Source organism: Pseudorasbora parva, chromosome 7 (assembly GCF_024679245.1).
Source record: "Pseudorasbora parva isolate DD20220531a chromosome 7, ASM2467924v1, whole genome shotgun sequence".
Lineage (NCBI taxonomy): Eukaryota > Metazoa > Chordata > Actinopteri > Cypriniformes > Gobionidae > Pseudorasbora > Pseudorasbora parva.
The window spans coordinates 9,198,739-9,222,467 of record NC_090178.1 but is presented as its reverse complement, the minus strand read 5'-3'; the positions used below and the strand labels follow the sequence as shown (position 1 = coordinate 9,222,467).

At 38.2% G+C, this 23,729-nt stretch overlaps 1 protein-coding gene across 3 annotated transcripts in view; it reads right to left on the bottom strand.

Annotated features, from left to right (window-relative positions):
- The window catches only part of arhgap33 (Rho GTPase activating protein 33), a 76,577-nt gene extending 53,248 nt beyond the window's left edge, over positions 1–23,329 (bottom strand). For all 3 annotated transcript variants that reach the window (XM_067448004.1, XM_067448002.1, XM_067448003.1), the window contains exon 1: positions 23,119–23,329. In XM_067448004.1, coding sequence (XP_067304105.1) covers positions 23,119–23,137 — 19 coding nt within the window. In that variant the 5' untranslated portion in view covers positions 23,138–23,329. The remainder of the gene's footprint in view (positions 1–23,118) is intronic.
- Between the last annotated feature and the right edge of the window lie 400 nt (positions 23,330–23,729).

Genomic DNA, 23,729 nt, shown 5'->3' with positions numbered 1-23,729 from the left:
ATTGGAGTAAATAAGTGGCAGTAATGGAATAAAACTGTGAAACACTGAGTAAGGGCAGATCCGAATAGCAAGAAAGTTGACTACAGAAAAATAGTTGCAATTAAAATCCAGATTTTTGTCATAAGATTTAATTCTCATTTTTACCTAAAATATTAAACAAACCAACGTATATCTTTTGCAGTTTTAAAGTATTTAGTTGCTTTTTTTTTAAGCAAAAAGTAGGGGTGTCCATGGTTAACCGATTGACCGATTAACCGTTAAAAATTGCGTAACCGAGTGAAACATTTTGCTCGGTTAAGAGGCGTCAATGACGTGCCTTGAATTTAGTTGTAATATATGTTTGCACCCCTAGAGACCGCCAGAGCGCTCCCAGACATTTGTAATATCCACAAGAAGAAGTCATGACCAGCTTTCTAAGTGGGCAATGAAGCGGGCAAAGAAAGCGTGGGAGCACTTTTAAAAAGGAGAGTGACGGAGCAAAATGCAAGTATTGCAATGCAGTGCTTACCGCATTTTTCAGGCTATAAGTTGCTCCGGAGTTTGAGTCGCATCAGGCAAAATATGCGTCATGAAGAGGAAAATAACATACGTCGCACTGGACTAAAAGTCGCATTAGGGCAGAAGCAGAGCGGGAGCCGCGCGCGCTGTGCATAACGGAGCAGAAGAAAGAAAGTTTGAAGTGAGAAACTTGTGAATGACTAGAGAAAAGCAGACGTTACTTTAACTGTAACGTTAATGAAGAAAACAAAAAAGCTAATCGCGGACTGAAAGCAAGATGGCCAGAGCTGAAGGGACGAGTCCACAGATGCTTTCTCTGCCGGGAGAGGCTCCGCCGCGAGAGTCAAACGCTGTCTGTATGAATCATTCTCGGCTGCATATTTTACTAACGTTACATGCTCTAATCGTGCAGGTGCCCTCGCGGCCACTCGCATTGCTCGTGAACTGGAGCGCATCTCATCCTAATTTAACGAAACTCAGCGTACGCCTCGCAGACATGAAATAGATCTTAAGAAACTTGAAATGTCTTTTAACAATTTAAAACGAAAAGAAATAGGCTACTCTCTGATTATGTAATCCATGATGTGCATTTCTCTCTATAGGCGCGTTCACTACGGAGATGGCGGTCGTCAAATTAATAAACTAAAAATAACCCTGACGCACACTATGGTTAACCGAGTATTAACCGCTAAGGGCCTCGGTTAACGGTTAATGAAAAACTTGAAAACGTGCAGCCCTAGCAAAAAGTAACAAACTTATTCGATATTAATGTATTCGTTATTATTACTATTACTATAATTATATATTTTTTTTTTTTCAAAGTTCCATCAAGATTTGATTTATACATAATGCATTAGAAAGGACTTTATCCATCATTTGCTGAAAAACAAAAGACTAACTACATGACTATTAGTCAAATTAAATGGTAAATATGTCAAAATAAGTGAATAGTTTTATCTATCGTCTTTTCATTTTGACACCGATATTAATTTGCATTTCTTTTGTGAAACACAAAATGTGCTATTTTAGGCAGAATATTCAAGGCGCTTCATCAAAAGTTGGTGACAAAAAAATGTAACTTAAATACATCTTGACTGTATAAAATCAACATTCACTTCATTATTTTGGAAACAAGAAGCTCATAAGCTCGCTTACTCAGTCTAACTTCTCTTTTTTGCGTTTCGATGAAAAGGAAAATACAGGGTGAAACAACATGAAATGAGACCTATTTATTTTTGGGTGAAGTTATTAACTATTGTGCGAAATTAATGTCATGGTGTTAAACATCATTACACTCTGAAGTTACCACGTTTGCATCCACAAAGAGAGCTGCATACTGATGTATGCCATGCATGTAGCGGTGGGGATGGGCAAAGGCCATTTGTGTTGGCAAAGTTCCTCTGGGCACGAGTTCAAAGCAGCTGCTTTTACAGGACCTGCGACTGTTTTAGAGCTTTTACTTCATTCATTCAGAATAAAACATAGATAAATGAAGTGTAGCGAAGAATGCAAGACCTCTCCATGCCGAACGCAGAAGCGAATGCGCAGCTATGACGTGATGGGAAACTTGAAGGCTGAAATTTAAGACGGTGTTTGCAACTCACAATTTCCTTCATGTGCTAAACATACAGACCATAAATTTCAGCTCTGAGCAGTGTGACGAAAGGTTGAACCACAACATAAACCCACCGGAGGAAGTGCAACATACCACCACAGAGAAGAGTTTACATGAGCCGAGAGAGGGGAGATATTCCTCCATATTGTAGGCTAAATAACAGGGCTCGAAAATAAGGACTGCTCGATGGCCTGGGGCCAGCGTGAAAGACCCTCGGGACAGCTGACGTAATTGTCACTTGTGCGACTGGCCAGGGCTGTGTAAGAATTTCATATCTTGTCAATTTAAACATTCAAGCCATTTTTAACTATTCAGATTCAAGCACGGGACACAAAGAGCTGTGTCTGAGACAGCTATCCGTGCACTCACACAGAAAGCAAGTCATAAATACTGAAATGAGTTCTAATACTCTCTTGCATTTCATTGCACTTGAACAGAAAAATACAAACAAACAAAAATACGTCAAAATGCAGTGCATTCACGTAAACATTGCTGGCTATGTCTTAACAGAAAATGCATACAGCAGTACATTGGGCCTGTGTATTTGGCCCTAAAGTGACATTTAAATAGCCTAGAAATCTAGACGCACCCTAGCAGCAGCAAATTTAATCTGCCCGCGAGTGTCGTCTAGCAACTCTCAATACCCTTCTGAGCTGTATTCGCCTAACTCTTGCCGGCCCAATCACATCGTGTATAGAGTCGGTGGGCGGGGCCATAATGACGACGGACGAGTTGCGTTTGCGTGCTTCTAGTAAACACAAAAACTGGCGAACGGCGGTCTTTCGAATCAGCTTTGACCGCGACTCTGGAAGACTTGGAGTTAAGCTTTTCTCTGAGAAAAGAACAAAGCCTGAAAAGAACACTGAAGTCATTCTTAAGAAGAGAAGATGTGTTCAGAGTTTTCCCGACCGGATACGGCGAATGTTTAATCTGTCAACAAGCTCTGTTTCACCTTCGTTGCTCTGGTTGGTTGTAGCGCTATCCTATCGCGTGCAGAGAGAGTTTGAAAGACAACCGTTTATCCCGCCCCTCAGATTGAGCCCTGTCTATGGTGAGTTTCCAGACCAAACATCTTGATGTGGGTCTGGCTTGTCAGGCTAACATTTAAAGGGACCGTTCATGAAAATTCTGTCATCAATTAGCCTCATGTTGTTTCAAACAAGCAAGACTTTTGTACATCTTCATAACACAAATCAAAATATTTTTTATGAAATCTGAGAGCTTTCAGTGCCTCCAATGACAGTCTACGCAGCTACAACTTTGGCCTAGTCCACACGTACACGGGTATTTTTATTACCGGAGTTTTTCCTCCTCCGTTTTAAAAAACAATCGCGTCCACACAAGCACGGTTTTAAAAAAAAAATCTGTCCACATGAGAACGCAAAACTACGCTATGATTGGCTGCCTGATTTCCACATGGGTCCCATTCACTGCACCGATGCACATTGCACTGACTGAGGGATGCCATGGACTCAGTGACAGGTAACTGTATACACAGGTGCAGGGCCGAAGTGGACTGTATAGCTTCACACACTTGCTTTACTATTTTGTATTATTGCATTCTGGCGCCTTTGTTCGGCAATACAATGAAATAACTGAACATCTGTAGGATATACATGTGATAAGCGCTGTTAGTGGAGTCCACCGCATAGAATCGACTCACGTAAACCAAAAGGAGATGTGGAAAATCTGACGTCAAACAAAGGAGAGAACGGCGCGCACTTCAATTTAAAAAAACGAAATCTCCGGTTTCACCATCTACACGACAACGCTGTAACCAGAGTTTCTAAAAATCTTCACCCTGGCCGGAGTTTTCAAAAAAGTCCGGTTTTAGTAACCGGATACAGCGTTTGCGTGTGGACGAACAGCCAAACCGCGTAGAAAAAGCTGCGGTTTTGAAAATACCCGTGTTCGTGTGGACAGGGCCTTTGGCACTTTAAAAAGCTCAAAGGGATTATGAATTGAGCTGTTTAGTCCACATTTTCCGAAAAGACGTGATCACTTTACAGGGCTCTAGACTCAACCTTCCCACTGGTCGCTCTGGTGTGACAAACTTTCTCAGTTGGTTGCACCCTTGTTTTTATATTAATCATAATGAACTTGCATGTTGATGAATCGTTCTCTTGATTAATATATGTTGCTTTGTCATTGACGTAAAGATTGACGTCACTAAAAGCTTAATGTGCGCTAAATAGTTTAATCTGAACATTGCTTCCAACAAGCATAAATTTAAAAGAAAACATTACTGAAATATTATCACACATAACATGTATAACAACTGTATTGCCATGAGTGTTATTTTATTAAAGTAATATTTCCATGTCACACCACAGCGACAATAGTAATAGTACTGTATGGCAGCATTATATTTTGTTTTCCTTTTTTATTCAAAACTTGCTGGCTATGTCATCAACTACCTGATATTATGATTCTCAAATACATACATGAACATGTTTTGTTGAAAAATATAAAATGACCTGTCAGTGGATCTATAATGTGTGATGGAGATCGCCATGTTAGTTTGCGCCGCAGTTATAATAAGATTTGTTCACTTGACACAAAAAGATTTTGGAATAAGATGGCTAACTGTATTGTTTAGTCCACTGTCTATAATAGCCTAATTTAGAGATCACTATTTTTTTTAACCGACAACTTTGATCGGTTAACGTTGATACGGTCAACCATCGGTCAAACGGTCATCGGTTAACATCCCTAGACCAATTTGCAGCTTATTAGGTCAATTGACAACATCATTGGGTTTAAAAGGAGCCTCTTAGAGTGGCAGTGTCTCTCAGAAGTCAAGATGGACAGAGGATCACCAATTCCCCCAATGCTGCGGCGAAAAATAGTGGAGCAATATCAGAAAGGAGTTTCTTAGAGAAAATTGAAGAGTTTGAAGTTATCATCATCTACAAAGCATAATATCAAGATTCAGATAATCTAACAATCTCTATGCATAAGGGTCAATGCCGGAAAACCATACTGGATGCCTGTGATCTATCACATACAGGAATGCAACTGTAATGGAAATCACAACATGGGCTCAGGAATACTTCCAGAAAACATTGCCAGTGAACACAATCCATCGTGCCATTCGCCATTGCCGGCTAAAATTCTATAGGTCAAAAAGAAGCCATATCTAAACATGATCCAGAAGCACAGGCGTTTTCCCTGGCCCAAGACTCATTTAAAACTGACTGTGGCAAAGTGGAAAACTGTTCTGTGGTCAGACAAACCAAAATTTGAAGTTCTTTTTGAAAAACTGGGACACTATGTTATCAGGACTAAAGAGGACAAGGACAACCCAAGTTGTTATTAGCACTCGGTTCAAAAAAGTACATCTCTGATGGTATGGGGTTGCATGAGTGTGTGTGACATGCATGGGCAGCTTGCACATCTGGAAAGGCACCATCAATGCTAAAAGATGTATCCAAGTAAGAGAACAATATGCTCCCATTCAAACGTTATCTCTTTCAGGGAATACCTTGCATTTTCCATCACAATGCCAGACCACATACTGCATCAATTACAACATCATGGCTGTGTAGATGAAGGATCCGGGTACTGAGATGGCCAGCCTGCAGTCCAGACCTTTCACCCTTAGAAAACAATTGGCGCATAATAAAGAGGAAGATGCGACAAAGAAGACCCAAGACAGTTGAGCAACTAGAAGCCTGTAATAAACAAGAATGGGACAACATTCATATTCCTAAACTCGAGCAACTTGTATCCTCATTCCCCAGACGTTTGCAGACTGCTATAAAAAGAAGAGGGGATGCCACACATTTGAAAGTTCCCCATCAATGCATTCTGTTTTGTGTGTTCTGTAGTGTTCTGTAGCAGGGATGGAAATTAGCACTCGCCACCAGCCAAATGCGGGTGATTTTGAGTTGTGGCGGGTAAACTCGCTTCACCTACCGGCCACCGTGGCGGGTAAATAAAAATAGCATACTGTTTCCCCTCTTTGTAAACTTTGTTCAATGCATGCGAGTGCGGCCGTACGTCCGAATATGATATATCGTTTTCGCCGTCATTACCCGGATGTAGTGCCAGAAGACGCGAATACGAACTTGCGCGCGCTGAAAGAAGATCCGTCACTGCGCATCATCCGAGAACAAGCACTCGTCTCACAGCGCGCAAATATTGAGTTCTCTTTCAAGTCTTGCGCTTAAATGGACAAACTCACACAAAAAGTATGTCAACATGTCCATCTTGATTAGTATCCAAGCAGACATAGTCTGAATATGCCTCAAGTGAACGTTATACAGTCGAGAAAGAAGGGCATATCCCTAGCCTTTACTGCTGTCTGTTTAATGTCAAACAAAATTATATCACTCACTGCTCTTGAATAGCTTTTGTAAGTTTAATAAGAATTCATCTTTAATTTAAACAGTTCAAATATGCAGTTATTTTTACATTTGATTACTTTATTTAATTTCTGTACCTTTCTGCAAGCCATTAGGCCTGTACATTAGCTATTATTAAATGTACACATGAGTGAGGTCAAGTTAAACATTTTAGTTTGAATTTTATTTTATACTGTGGATTGTTGCAATGTGCTAAATAAATATTTGCATAATTTGTAATTGATTTATTATTTGAAACTTTAATTCATGCAATCGCAATGCCTTGATTTTTAGTAAAGTTGCACAGTCACAGCATTAGCCATAAATGCAATGGTACTAATAGTTGGCATAATTTCTTTTGGTGTTTCGGTCAATAATTTTTATTTCTGTGCATCCCTACTGACATTGTACTGCTCGGTGTGTCGTCAACACGCTTCAGAAGATGCCAAAACTAATAGTTTCATTGTTTGGACTAAAAACCTAAAACTGGAAGCCATAAAAGATCACGAATCATCCAAATGCCACATCCAGGTAAAAAAAAAAAAAGCGCACAGAGCACAGAGCCCTACTCATTTAATGAAATGTATATCAGTTCATGGTTTGTGTGTGTATAAGAGAGATAGAGAAAATGTAAACAAGAAAATGGCTGGTAAAAACATGGAGTGGCTGGTAGATTTTGAAATTCACCAGCTACAGTGGCCGGTGGACAAAAAAGTTAATTTCCATCCCTGTTCTGTAGTGTCCCAACTTTTTTGGAATCAGGTTTTTACAGGTGATAGTATTGCATTGTTACAGATTATTATTGATCATGTGTACATGTCTAACAGAACGTACCTTAACATGCTGTCACTGGCTGCAGAATCCCTTATTTGTTGGTTCATTGCGATTCAGGACGAGAACAGATCAGATCGTACATCTAATGTTATGGGCCAGGGGGCTCGCATGATCGCCCAAATCTGTTTTTCAGATGGGCTACCAAAACCTAAGCACATTGGTTGAGTGAAATAACATTCCATCTTGATCTACATTGTTCACTCTATTGACTTAATATTTGAAGAGCACGACTTAAATATTTGACTTTAATATTTTTTATGAATTGTGGGTGGATGAGAAATAAATAATTTTGTTTGTTTAATAAATACGTTTTGAGAGCCCTGTCAGAGAATTTTTCCGGTTCCCGCTTTCAAAACAACCCCTCCCGTGAACTGACAAGGGAGCTAAAGCTCATTAAATATGCAAATCTTCTCCAATTCTAGCCGTGGGCGTTTACTTCCAAGTCTCCAGTGTGGCACGCCCAACAAAACTGAGTATTTATTGAGAGCAGAGGTGGAAAGAGTAACAGAATATTCTACTCAAGTTAAAGTACTGGTCTAAAAATCAAGCGGCAACCTCCCGCGATCTCTCTTGAAGCCAATACGGAAGTAATGTAAACTGCAATTCCTCAACTGGCCACTAGGGACAGGCTCCAGAAGGGAGCAGAATCTCATTGAGCCCCATGTTAAAATTCTCAACTTTAAAGCAGAAAAAAACATGTTTACAGTCTGGTACAAATTGTGGTTTTGGCTTATAAGGCTAATTTTGATCTTCATGACAACTCTGAGGGGGGTGAATTTTTTTATAACTCATTCGTTTACGTTATATAAAGCCTTAAGGTTCTGCATAATTAAGGGCGTGGTTACAGGTGGATAGCCATTTATCCGCCGTCTATAGTTATTGCGTCACCTCAGCTCCGCGCACATCCCGCCTTTTTGCCCATTTTCTGTTATCCGGGAGTGACACGCGATGACTCGCTCACAAGATGGCAACGCCCAGCTCGGCCATACTTTAAGCTTCAGAACGGCTTATCGGAATCCTATGGGTGACGTCACGGACACTACGTCCATATTTTTTTACAGTCTATGCTAAAAATGTACTCAAGTTAAAGTAAAAAGTAGCTCATTTAAAATGTACTCAGAGTAAAATGTACTTAGTTACTTTTTTTAACAGTGGGGGTGGGGGACTCTCCCCTGTAGTGTTGTGAAATAATGAGATTTTCACAATATGACAACTATCTCAGAAAACATCACGGTATTACACTATTATTTAATAAATAAACTGTACCTATTTTTCAATTATGGTTATTATCACTAGTTAAAATGATGTTAAATGTATGAAGATGATTGGTCTTTTTTGGGGGGTTGAACAAATGCTTTATTATAACAAACTTAAAACCATTTGTTTGTTTTGACCTCAGTTGACCTCAGACAACAGTATCCATTTTTTTAAAGCCAGTTCAATTCCAAAACAATATTTAAAACATCACAGATAACGTAATGTTTAAGGAAGCAAGGCATAAAAACAAGGATATAGTAACAATGCAGAACTGGCCCCATAATCACCAGCTACGAAAATCACACACCATCCTTCTTGAAGACAAGAATATAACGGTGAAAGACATCTTCATCCTCAATACTTTATGAAATTCAGTGAGAAAATCTAAAGATGTGTTCCAGTCTCCAGAATGAGGCTCACACGTGGTCTCAGAGAAATGTGGGCTGACAGGGCAGAATGATTCTAGTGGCTGAACTGTGACTGTCTCATTTGCCCCGGGGGCATCAGAGCTCATATCTAACTTAAGCATGGGAAAGAGGTCACTGGCACAGCTGTGTCTGCTCAAGGTTCATGAAATAAGTATTAAATAAGCAATACCAAAGAAATTTTTACCACAAATTTAGTTTAATGTTCTTTCATGACCAAAAAAAATCATAATTGTCAAAATGACTTATTAATAGTTCTCATTTCTTGATAATTATAACAGATATTATTTGTAAAAAATAAATAATAATAAATCTATCTGACTGACTTTATTTTTGAGAAAAGCACAATCTAGATTCTATATTGTCACAATATGAGAAATGATTTGTGCACTTTTTAGTTTAGTGCATCCACATCTCCACAGAAACTACAAAAAAAATAAAAATTATATTTTGAAATGGACGCCAACTGTGCATTAAGTTAAGCTTAAACCTCTACAAAGAAAGTTTGACAAAATCTGTGATCTGGGAATATTGTGATTTTGGCTGCTATTCGGCCATATTTCGATTAATGACATTGGTCAAATGTATCCAATTGGCCAGTCATCATAGTTGGTTAATTTCCAGTCATCATACTTAGTTGGTTAATTTCCACAATCTAATGAAAACCACTTATTACGCATGATTTCTATTGTGACCTCTTTTTTTGCAAAAACTGTAGGAATATATTTGAAAAGATTCAGGCAATTTTATGCATGTCTGAAAAAATGGTGTTTTCTAAGAGATTCACAATTTTACCATATTGTTATTTAGTCATACAACATAGTGTTTGCTCGTAAAACTGCACTAGGTTTTAGTACATGCTTAGCAGTTTGCAGAGAATCTGCGAAAGACTTGTAAAATCCTGGCAGAACTCCAGTACATCTAAAACACCATCAAACAAGCACCATTTCAAACACTAAGTTCACTTTGTTCCTTTGTCTCTTTTGTTAAGATCTAAAGTTTTCTTTGAGCCGGACATCAACTTGAGGCAAGAGCAACGAAAAGTACAGAATCGCTGCACACTGTGCACAGAATAAAGACAAGAGAAATACAAAGCTACATCTATGACATCAGAGGCACGCTGAAGCAAAGATGAATACAGCATTTTGACGATGCAGAATAACTATAAGCCTGCTGCAGGGCTCAATAATGATGCAAATGTAATATTAGTTCCCCATTTAAAGCACACAGAAGCTTTAAAGGAGAAGTAAAGTAAAAAATAAAATTTAAAAAAAAAAGATGTTTAGCAGAAGGTTCAGGCTGCTATTTGCCATACAATGAAATCATACAGAAACCAGTCACTTTCAAGGGGGGATATTTAGTGAATAAGGACTTTTTGAAATAGGCTTGTGCGGATGGAAGATAATGGCTGACCGACATCATGATGGACAGCATACCATCGTGATGCCATGCCCTCCCCTTTTGCGAGGCTTGCTAGTGCGACACCCTAATCCTAGTCTCTTCCATAATTCACCTAAAAACGTTGCAAGGGTTGTTCTGTAAATTAAATTGAGAAAATAACTAAAGCATAGGCCTGTTGAGATAGTCAATAAATCAATTAATCGCACGATAAACAAGATGTGAGCTCAATAATTTTTCCGGCCGCGACAAGTTCCACTTGCATGCTTGTTTTCTTCATCTCTCGTTGACTGCGCTTGAGCGTCTCGTCCGTTGATGAGGTGTTTATACTCGACATGCAGACGGGGTGCTGGTGTGATGAAACGTCATGCTCGGCCAGATTCGCCTAAACTCGTGCTTCTTCAGTTGAGGAGCCGCACGCAGTTACAAAATTTGATGTGCACAGCACCAAGCGAAATGGGGTCTCGCACACTCCTCGTTGACGTCATTTTTGCCGCGCGGACACGTCGAGTATAAACGTGGCTTAAAGCTACACTGAAGTTGGCAGTTTGATAAATGCAAGTTAATTATTCAGTTCAATCTTTGTGTGCTAAAAAGGCACATAAGTTTCTGTAGAGGTGGCAATACACAGTCTCCTTTTGTTTGCATGTCATAAGTTTCTTCTCTCTTGCTCTCTTGATCAAAATCTCACCTAGCTTTCCTCAGAGATGGTCAAGTCAAGTTTGTGCATGATTACAAGATATAAAATGTTCTTTAATACTGTATCCTAAATTGTTAATAATTAAGTTGTATATCATATGCTGAATTAATTTCTGGATTGTTAACGATTAAAACAAAAAAAACTAAAACCAGGACCATACAGAACCGAACCGTGGGTTTTGTGAACAGCAGTTTTCATCCATTTTATTTATTGTTTTTGGTTGTTTTGTTCATTTATTGTGGATATTTAAAATGTTTTCCGTTTTCAGTGTTAAATAGTCTTTAGAAATAAAAGTTTATTGATCTTTGAAAAAATGTACCTGCATTATTATGCCATTATCATTATTTGAGATGAAAATGGTCTCCGAATGACAATATTACCGTTTATCGCAATAATTTCTTGGCCAATTTATCGTCCAGCAAAATTTGTTATCGTGACAGACCTACTAATGCATACATGCAATTTTAAATACTGTAATGCCAGAGATGTGACGTGTTAAGGCCTGTTCACACCGGGCCGATTTTTGCATGCGTTAATCTCCGACGTTTAACACCTTGTGACTAAACAAAGGGCTTCAATGTGAGTGTGCACACCAACGCAGAAAAACGGCAGGCGTAAAAGAGACATTTTTAAAAAGACGCCTTGGGTTCGTTTTTTTTTTTTTTTTTGACGCGCCACGTTCAAAACTTGCTGACTAATGAGATCGATGCTTTTGTTCATGTGCCTGGAGCTGCTGAAGTGACAAGAAAGCAAAACTTGGTGGCGCTTAAGCACAAACCGGCCTTGTGGAGCACACATTGATAAGATGAAATAGTAGTAAGTAGACAGAGAAGAAGATGAGTTGCTAATATCTGTCACTGTGACACCGCTGCTTGCTAGAAAAAAAGTGTGTGAATGATTTTGGCAAGCACGTAAATACTGTCTCTCTTCTTCTTCTGTGTAACATGCGAGTGTCAGAAGCGTCGTAGCACCACCTTGTGTAGCGGGAGCGCCATCTACTGAACGTGCACGTTCATCGTCAGTGAAAAAAAAAAAAAAAAAAAAAAAACGTGCCGAAAAACGTCTCGAAAAATGCTGGTGAAAAACGTTCGCGATATTCATTCCGGTTTGTACAGGCCTTTTTTATCTGTGAAAATATCATGCCAGTCAGGCTACACAAATATTCAACTTGACATTGTCTTAGACTGTGCATTTAACTTAGAATATTAAATTTTGCACAAGAAACCAGCCCTTATTAATGAACTATTATAGCAGCCAAATATAGTCTCTCAGGAAATCTTGCTCATTGTCACATAGCTCTTCTGTGGCTACTGTACTGAAGCAGCAGATTAAGATAAACCAAGACTTCAGCGAATGTTCAATAACTTTTGTCTATTTAATAATTTCAAAGACAATTTGCCAAATCAAATTAAAGAACGAAGGTGATTCTGATAACTCAAATTTATTAACACAGAAGAACAAGAAAACAGGAACAACACTCAGACCGAAATTTGACTTATAATTAGCAGCACAATTAACTTTTTGTCGTGCAAAGCATTGCATAGAAATGATAGTTTTTAAGTAGAAAATAGTATTTATGTAATGAGATGTATTAAAAGTTAATATATATATTTCTTAAGTGAAAGGAAGCTACTTTCTTTTTCCCCTCACATGCAACCTATTGCATAGCGTGGATTAGTCATTAGTTGGTTTAGTAAAATAAAGAAATTATAGTTTAAGTAGAAAATAGTATTTATGTAAAAAGATATAGTAAAATATGCCTGCCCACCCCCCACGGCTACAATATCATTGCCCATTGTGATGTTTTACTTTAAACATTATCAATTGCCAATTTAGAGGACCTAGCCCAAACCTGTTGAAATTTCAGTCTGTTCTGCACACAAAGCTATTGTATGACTTTAGCAGATTTAGATGGTGTTATTTATTAGGGGTGCGATGAGATTGGCCCATATTGATAGGATAGTAGGGCTGCACGATTTGGGGAAAATATATAATTGCGATTACTCTGGGTAAAACTGTGATTGCTATTTAAAATGCAATTATTGTTATTATTATTTTTTACAAATGAAAAGTGTGTGTATATAACTGTGTTTTTATATTAACATGACTATTAATAATTATTTATTATTACTGCTAAAAATATTTAAAAATAAATAAATATTACCATTACAATAACATTTTCATAATTACAAATAAAAAAAGAGTATGTCAGAACAAATCTAACAATATAATACTAATTATTATTGTAATATTTTATAGAAAACTTACTTTAAAAAAATAAAATAAAAAAAACTGCTGGGTTATCTATTAATATGCAGACAGCCTATGACTAAAAAAAACATTAGAAAGGTCTAAGCCTAAGGAGTTATTGTAAAAAAATAAATAAATAAAAAATAAAGATTATATATATGTTTGTGTGTGTTGTTTATCTGTGATATCAATTTCTTAAAGTCTGTCTTTAATATGAAATATGAACCTCTTGTGCATCCACTGTGAGGGGAAAAAACTCCTGTACATTGAAGAAAAATATGGATTGTCCAATAAATGTATAATTTTTTAAGTTTAATAAGTTTTAAAATGTATTAAGTATTCTTTTCTTATTATTGATTACCCAAAAGTTTAATTCATACTGAAAGGTAGAGGGCACCCTCGAGCTTAAAACGCCACATTTGCCTCAGAGAAGTAATTGACGTTAGTTTTCAGGAAATCCATGATGTTGAAAGCACTACGAGATCTTTTACAAATGGATTATTGCCTTTACCGGCTTTTAAAAATTGTTATGGACAGAGATCTTTTTTTCTTGTGCTAACTAAAATCTGGAATGAGATCCCACAGCACATCAGGACTATCACATCAAGAAGACTATTTAAAAAAACATTTGCTCAATATTTAATGGAGAGGTATATCTGTGATCATTGAGATGGTTCTATAGCCCCCCTGTCGCCCATATCTTGGTAATGTGTGTCTGTTGTTGTCTTAAGATGTCAAGTGTATGAGCTTTGTTGTGAATGTGGTTGTTATGTTCTGCAGAGCAGGAACCTGCTGAAAATCAGTTGTATACTGAGCCAGGCCCGATTGTCCTTAATCTTTTCCTGTTTTAAAAATAAAAAATAAAAAAAATAAAATAAATAAAAAAATAAATAAAATATGGTGTATTTGAGTTCTTCAAGCCGTCAAGGGTATTTTCATAATAATAAAGTGTATAATGCAGTGCTGATTGACATAGAATACTATAAAATAATGCATCGTCTGCCTCACTCTGATGAGAAGCCGCATCAGCTCACAAACACTCGACTGACGATATGAAGTGAGGTAAAGCATGTTATTAAACGTTGTCTTTTGTTGAACAGGTTTATGAACGCTTCACTAGTTTGTGAAGATGTTTGACTCGTGTTGCTTTTTCAAACGCACGTTATAAGCGACTCAAACTCGCAGTCTTTCCGACGGAGCAGCGTTACTCCTGATTACAGAGCCGCTCTTCGCTAACACACTGGGCATTTATTTATTTAATTAATTAAGATCGCAGCCTTTGAGCTTTCATAATCGCACACAAGCCAAATCGCGATTGCAGTTCGATTTCAATTAATCATGCAGCCCTATAGGATAGCATCTTGCAGTTGAGGGAGATTTGTGGGATGCACATCCAGGGCACGAAGCTCCCGTTCCACCACATCCCAAAGATGCTCTATTGGGTTGAGATCTGGTGACTGTGGGGGCCATTTTAGTACAGTGAACTCATTGTCATGTTCAAGAAACCAATTTGAAATTATTCGAGCTGTGACATGGTGAATAATCCTCCTGGACGTAGCCATCAGAGGATGGGCACATGGTGATCATAAAGGGATGTACATGGTCAAAAACAATGCTCAGGTAGGCCGTGGCATTTAAACAATACCTAATTGGCACTAAGGGGCCTAAAGTGTGCCAAGAAAACATCCCCCACACCATTACACCACCGCCACCAGCCTGCACAGTGGTAAGGCATGATGGATCCTGTTCTCATTCTGTTTATACCCAATTCTGACTCATCAGACCAGGCAACATTTTTCCAGTCTTCAATTGTCCAATTTTGGTAAGCTTGTGGAAATTGTAGCCTCTTTTTCCTATTTGTAGTGGAGATGAGTGGTACCCGGCCTCATCTGCCTCAAGGTTGTGCATGTTGTGGCTTCACAAATGCTGCTACCACGGTTGCAACGAGTGGTTATTTTAGTTAAAGTTGCTCTTCTATCAACTTGAATCAGTCAGCCCATTCTCCTCTGACCACTAGCATCAACAAGGCATTTTCGCCCACAGGACTGCTGCATTCTGGATGTTTTTTCCCTTTTGACGCCCTTCTTTGTTAACCCTAGAAATGGTTGTGCGTGAAAATCCTGGGATGGGACTGGGCAGTAACTGAGCAGATTGTTAAATACTCAGACCAGCCCGTCTGACACCAACAACCATGCCTTAAATTGCTTCAATCACCTTGCTTTCCCATTCTGACATTCAGTTTGGAGTTCAGGAGATTGTCTTGACCAGGACCACACCCCTAAATGTGATGAAGCATGTTCCAAGTGATTGGTTGATTAGATAATTGCATTAATAAAAAATTGAACAAGTCTTCAGGTGATTGTACAATAAGTCTCCCAATATCAAAGCTATATTGCCTGGGTTGAGTAGTTGTAAGCACCTCTTAACTCTGGTTTCTGTTTGCACTTGAATATTAATAGAGTTTAATCAGATTTGATTATGGTTGCGCTTATTTGCATTAAATAAGAATAAGAAAAACTCATGTGTGTTATTTATACTGTTTTTAATTCTATGTTCAGTTTGTTGATTTCAATTAGGTCGTCACACACAGCCTCAATCAGAAGTTCTGGAAGCCCATAATTCATGTACAGTAAGGTCTGAAGAGACTCATACAGTACAGAAGCCAATCAGTTGAGTTTGTGGAAAAAAACGTTTTTCCGGTGTGTGAGTATTGTTGTCTTTCAATGCATTTGATAGTCATACTCAAAATGCACCTGCAGACTATATTTCCAGTCATTAATTTTGTCATTGAGTATTTCTTATAAATACGGTGCAAAAATCTTGTCTCGTTCTCGTGAACCCAATCTTGTGTCTCGTCTTGTGAGCTAAGTATCTTGTCACACCCCTATTATTTATGATATAGACTTTCAATATACATTTTGTACTTTATGGTGGTATTTTTTACTAGCCAAGTTTACATTCAAAGATTTTTTTTTAACAACATCTTATCCCCAGCTCTACCCCTGTGTACATAATCTGCCAGCAATACAACAGCAAATTGTGAGCGAATCCGTAAATTAACCTATAAATATGTAATCCAAGTGATGCAACTGTAAAACGCAGGAATACAGAAAGCACTAGATAGATGTGCAACCTTTTCATACAAGGAGAAAAGAGCAGTTGGACGATGTGACGCGACTCGAACGGTAAACAGGAAATGGATGAGATAATGATGAAAATAAAGATTGGCGGGCATTATGCAGGCCTAGCCTTTCTCGCAGCCCTCTCTCTTTAACATACAGGAGATCTTTATATAATTGCAGCAGCCCAAGTGGCAGTGAAGGATGGAGGCGCAGGTTGCGTAACACAGCGGTCTCTGATGCAAACAGCATGTTCTCTGAGGTTATGAGCATGTGATGCTCTATTCATGTCTCCGTGTGGGGCTGTATTTGCATATTGATAGGCTCCTTTTAATTTGCATCCTTCCTTTATGGTTCCAAATGGGCTTTTGCTATTGAAAGATCAAATAGATTTTTTTCACAACAGTGTTATATGAATTTCTTTCTTCTGTTGAACACAAAGGAAGATATTTTGAAGAATGTTGGTAACCAGACAGTTGATGCTAGCCATTTGACTTTACACAGTATTTTTTTCCTACTATGGAAGTCAGTGAGGCCACATCAACTGTCGTTACCAACATTCTCCAAAATATCTTCCTTTGTGTTCAACAACAACAAAAAGAAATTCATACAGGATTGAAACAACATGAGGGTGAGTAAATGATGACAATTTTCATTTTTGGGTGACTCTCTTTAATATTTACTTGTTCCAAACCTAAGTGCTATATATATAATATATATATATATATATATATATAATATTATTTTCTTTGGAACACAAAGAAAATATTTGAAGAACATTAATCCAGCACTTTTTCCAAAAACCAACATTTAAGTTGTCAAGCTCCAAAAACAATACACTTAGTCTAGCAGCTATATGACTCAAGCGCAATATTACAAGCCTTTCATCACATGAAAAAGAGTTGTGTTAAGATTCCAGACGTCTAATGTCATAAGGAACACAAGATTAAATAATGTGAACTGTCATTTTTGAGTGAACTGCTCCCCAAAGTTTGCAATGGTAACCTTAATTTAATATCCAAGCTTTCATCTATTATATAAAGTAAATGTATTTTGGAATGCAGTCTATGCCCTTTTAAATATTTACGAGTAAAATGTGCATGGTCTCCAAGATAGTCCACATGGGCTGTGCCAAGCTCTACCTAGATATTTAACATTATGGAAGAACTTTAGACCACATTAGTCAAACTGTATTGATTTCTACTGCACTCACTGCCAAACGATTGCCAGTGTCAAGAAAATTCAATCAACGCAGTCATAAGAATGAAAAATAATGTCCTTCTGACAAGCAAATATCCATCGTAAATCTTGCAGACAGGAACGTCCGCGGACACACTGCCAAGTTCCCACACAGACTCTCCACCAGACCAGGATGCTGTGGCGGTAATTAAACACCTTGATCGCCAACTGCCTCATCACACCCAGTTTCTCACTCGCTCTAGTCATGCGTTTTCTCTGTATGCTTTTCCAAATCTGACCATGCCCTCTAATCCCAACCTTAACAAACCACTGACATCAAATCAACAAAGAGGAATTCACTTCTATGGACTTAAAAACTAGGGTGATATGGCCAAAAAAAAAAAAAATATTATCTTGTTATTGTTTTATAAAGGAAAATTATATCACTCAGCCCTACTTAAAACTTCAAGTAAATTTTTTCTTGTAATGAAAGGGACCGTGACTGTCAAGCAAGATTTACATTTTAGTCTTACATTAAATTTTACTCTTTATGACTTTATGAATCTTGGGGGGAAAAATAGAAAGAAAATAGCACTCAAGTTACATGAATTGCTTGACAGCCACTGATGCCCATCCACTTCCTCTATTTTCTTTGAATATTCTTCTCCTTTGGTGTTCCACAGCAGAAAGAAAGTCATAATGGTTTGGAAAAAACATGAGAGTAAACAGTGACAAAATTTACAGATGAAAAACGATCAGTTTAAGCAAATAGATTCAAGCAACAGAAGAAACTCCACAGCTAAAAAGACAAAACAAAGTTGGGTAGTTTGTGGTTTAGGAGTCGTTTACAAGGCTGTTTTCAACTAAAAACGGGAAAATGTTGTTTTGGCCATTCATTTACGTAACGACCGTGTTTTGGGGACCTAAAAAAGAGTTTCAAAGTGCAAGTTTTATTGTCTCTTTGTAAACTACAAAAACGCTAATTTATGAAAAAGGTGATGCTATGTGCATGCGTATTGTGTGTTTAGAAGACTGATTTAACTTTTATCGGCCGATATGAACTTGTCAGATATATCACCATCTGCGTTTATGCCGCAGATATGCCACCTATATGAACACATGCCCATACATCTCACAGCACGTGAATAAATGCCTGTCTTGTATCATCATAAACATAGTCAGTTATGTCTTAAAGGTGCCCAAGAATGAGTTGAAACAATATGGTAAATTGTTCTCTGATATCTACATAGAGGGTATGTGGCTTATTTCAGGGCAAAAATTGTCCAGATAAAGTTTTACAGGTCCATTTACAACCCTATAAATTGTCCCTAATGCTCTGTTTTTGCCTTTTTTGGAATCATGAATATTAATGTTGAGCTCTGCTCTGATTGGCTTATTTCAGCAGCTCACAGCATACAGCTGCAGTTCAGTTGTTCAGCGAAGCAGCTCGTGAGTCCTGACCGTCCTGACAGAACACAGACCGACTGAATGACAGTTAAAGCAGAACATCTCAAATGGAAATTGCTACAATGCTAAAATGCAGCTTACTTGTTTATTGGTGTTTTCAGATCATCCGCGCGCGAGAGAGCTCGCATGCATATGGTTGCCAGATTGCAAATATTTAGATAAAACACGGGATAGTATACATGTTCTTTTTACATAAAAAGCTCTGATTGGGGAATTAAAATTACTGAAATCTGGCAATCGCAAGCACGAGCGCACTTCTTTCACCCCTACAAAACCAAAGCCAGTATACTATCCGGTGTTTTGGTTATATATGGTACTTGCAGTTTGTATAACCAAACAGTCCATGACTGTTGACATTTTTTGTCTGTGGGAAGGGTATGAAAAGTCCTCACGTTCCCTGTACAGCCTGGAACATGACATTTGTTTTCATGAGAGCTGCCGTTTTCGCTATCCGAGTGTCGTTTGTTTATCTGCGGTCCCGATGATTCGGCTCCGTCAGTTCCGCCTGACAATGGACATGTTCAGACAGATGCAAATATTTGGGGCGTACATATAAATGATCGCCAGCGATTGCGTCACAGTTGCCGTTATGTTGAGAATCACTTATTTTTCTGTGGTGTTTTTCATGAATGAGATTTACATAAGAAGTAGGACGAAATGGTGTTTGAGACTCACAGTATGTGATGTCCATGTACTGAACTCGTATTATTTCACTATGGCAAGGTTAATTACATTTTTCATTCTAGGGCACCTTTAAGTAAATAAAAACTGAATTTCGCAAAATCACAAAATTGAGCAAAAAGTTGAGACTTCATCCAGATGTGATTCAGAATGATGAAAACACAGATGGAGTAGAGTCCATCAACACCCTTAAAGCTTTACAGTCCTGTAGCTTGTCCTGGGTCGACATTTTATTCAATAACATAACCGTTTTGATAATTATGATGTTTAATATTGATGATCACGTTATTTTACATGCAATTGCTTATGAGATCGCTCGTCTCTGCTTCTTCTTCACCTCTGTTTATCAGGAGATTCTGTACTCATTCAGGAGATGCGTAATAGCGCCCCCTATGATATAACGAAAAGCCTGAAAATGGCAGGAAAGCAGATTTTTTTTGTTGCATAAAAGACGAGATAACAAAAGAGAAAAACAAAATCCCTCACTGCTTTTGACTGAATACATTTAATAAGGGTTAAGCTATTACACAGTGAAGACCATGTAGGAAGTGATATTTTACTTTTGATTACCATTTCTGTAGCCTACCTGAAAATCGAGTTAAGAGCTACATGAAAAACCTGAAGAACTGTTTTTCATTTGTATGTTTGGTCTGTTGTGTACAATGTACATACTGAATTATACATACAGGACCAGTCAAAGGTTTGGACACACCAATGGGGAAATGTGTCCAAACTTTTGACTGGTACTGTACTAGAATATACAAAATATCAGCTGGTACATTTCAGACTTTTTTTACTCCATATTATCGGTGTATCGGCATCTTCCCCCAAAAACACATATTGGACGTGCCCTAGATGCATAGTGTTTCTTTACAACTGACATCGCCAACTACCAGCACGGCATGAATAATACACCGTTTTCGTAGATCTGTGTGAACGGGGATAATTTTCACAACATTGTCATCTGTAGGCGAAAAACACAATTTTAGTATATAGTTGTGTGTAAACATACCACTAGTGAATGTAATCATCCCACCTTTTAAACATGTCAAAATTTCCCTTATTGCAACTCTTTGTCATGATGCACAAACTACAAAGAAGTGTAGCTATGTCATTGCATTTCCATTGATGACTGGTCTTAGCCAATGTTGACTAAGCATTAACAGACCAGCGCTTTCCCAAGAAGTCAAGCCATATGCATGAACAAACGGGGTGTGTTTGGAAGTTAGTTAGTCTTCAGGAGAACCAGCAGGTCGAATGCTTTTAAACAAACGGTAACGTTAATCAGATATACAACACTCTAGACGACTCAAATACCCTTTGTATTAGAATGTCTAAATGCATGTATCCTGCCACCTGAAATATTCAAGAGGGGACAAGGAGTTTCAGGACATGTCTTTGTTAGATCAGGATGGTCTCTGAGAAGCAAAACAAAAGATGAAGCATATGCCATTTGAAGCGGTTATTGATGATGAGCACATCACAATGGCAGATAAATTAAATTATGCCCTGTAAAGAAGCTGTACTCCCAATGGAATAATGCTGGCTGGGTGGGAATGGTAAACAGGGAGGGGCTCAACCCCCCCAAAAAAACAGTGAACCACTTTCAACCAACATCAGATGAGGGACAAAAGCAGTTTGTCAGATGCAGTGTGTTGCTGATGCTGATCTTGTAACTAATGGCAACAACTGCATCAGTACAACGAACTCTATCAGTATAAAGTGGAGGCAGTTGAAATTATGTGCGGTGGGAAACCAATAAACATTGAGGTTGATTGTGAAGGTTTTAATACAGAAATAGAACTTACCACCATCCCTATCTCCGGCTTAGGCGGGAGGGACCAGCAGGGCTCCGTGTTTGGATAAGTTCCTTCCCACATCAACGGTTTTCCTTACATCCTGGGTTTATTTCGCAATAGTGTGTTAACGTTAATAGCCTGGGTCGCGCGGAAGCAAACGCCAGAGACTGAGAGCCGTTAGAGCGAAGAACCACAATAAAGAACCAAAGGAGGAAGATGAGAAGGAAGATATGTCCAGCGCGTCCTCAAACAACTCCACAAATCCCGCACAGATACATATTGTCACTACTGTGACATCCAAACACAATTTACTCAGAGAGGAGAGTCAAATCGAGCAGATTCCCCGGAACAGCAGCATCGTCCCCGCGTGTTCTCCCGCCCATCTCGTCTCTCTGCTCGCTGGGAGAACTGAGGGGTTCTTCGCCGCTCCCAAAACAACCTACGGGCGCCCTTGCTTCACTCAAACGCGACCGATGGCACGTTTTACGAGCTATATAGTTGCATTACAAAATATTTTGAATCTTGTGCAGATGTGCCCGCTGGATGTGATAGCAGCGCTGTATTGTTGTATAAAGTAAAACTTTAAGAAAGACAATAACGCTGTCACCCCCCATTATTCCAGAATGGAATGCTCCACTGAGGTGGCCAGTTGGACAAAAGGAAGCCTGGAGCGCGCCGCTGATCAATGGGCGGAGGCGCGCGATTGTCAGCCAGTAGAATTAACAAAATAATGAAGGTACGAATTTAAACCGCCAATAATGTGGATAAACAGGATTGATGGCCTAATGTACATAAAGTGCAATTCGCACATGTCAATAGTATAATGGTTTTCTTATAAGTAGCTTGTTTAAAAAAAAAAATAGTAGCTACCATAAAATACCATAATAGCCTAAATAAATACGGTAATCATTCACTACTCATGCACAACTATTACTATGTATTCAAATAATCCTACGCTATTATTTGTAGTTCCTTGGAATAGCATAGCTATCGTACATGGATATGCTAATCAAAAAGTATAACCTTTTTAGTCAGTCAAGTATTTAGGTGTCAGTCAGTCTCACAAATTGACTGGGGAATTTACCAAACTTTGATATACATTTTATATTGCGTCATACTTTCAACATGGCACGTAGTATTAATTTATCACTGGGTTCCATGGAAAAGCTGTAGAATATGATTCAGTACTAGGACATTATCATCTGATACCATCATGCACCACAGAAATTTTAAGGAACAGTTTTTTTTCCTTATATTTTGAGCTTTTATATAACACACCACTTTATTCGTAGGAGCAAATCTAAAAGATGCGCAAACACAGTCTGTAAAACCTCAACATGAATTAGTCAAGAGAAACTACACAAGCAAATATGAAATGTTAACAGATAGACAAGGAAATGCCTTTCATAAATAAACAGACTTGTATGTGGAAGAGAGACGGTACAAACAGAACAAGTGTATTTTTAAACAGGCTCCTGAAAAAAACCAGACATCATTAAACGTAACCTGAAAAGCTGTGCTGATTTTGATTAAGAGTTCAAAACACTTACATGTGGCTCTACGGTGCATTGTCTCCTGGTGTTGTGATGTGTGTGTGTGTATTCTCGGTTGTTTGTCAGACAGGTTGATGCACGAGCCATTTCTGCTTTTTTCAGCCCAGCTTTAGGAAACGAGTCTTTTAGAAACGCATGCAAGTGGGCGTTTACGATTAGAAAGAAACCCATTTGGTTTGCCATCAACAGTGACTATGAGAGCTTAAATAATTAATAAATTAAATTATTATCATCACGTGTTTACATTATAATTATTATTAAGGTTTGCAAGAGGTTCAAAGAAATATGCATCATTCATAACTTTGGGATGCCATCTGGTGGTTGCGTTCAGAATCATCAGTCGAGGCATTCCAGTTTTGACGAACAGGTTAGAATTGTAACTAAAGAAACTCCTCCATTTATTGAAAATCTTTTTTACACATATTACTTCAAATGTCCAACAAATACAATGGCCCACCTGAACTTTAAAGTTGGTTACTTGTGACATTTTTGGAAAATAAAAATAAAATGAGGAAGAAAACAACAAAACCAACATTTTCAACATCCAAACCGGTTCCATAACCACAGTTTAAAAATCTCTCTCGAAGCATTCTGGCCAAGTAAAAGAT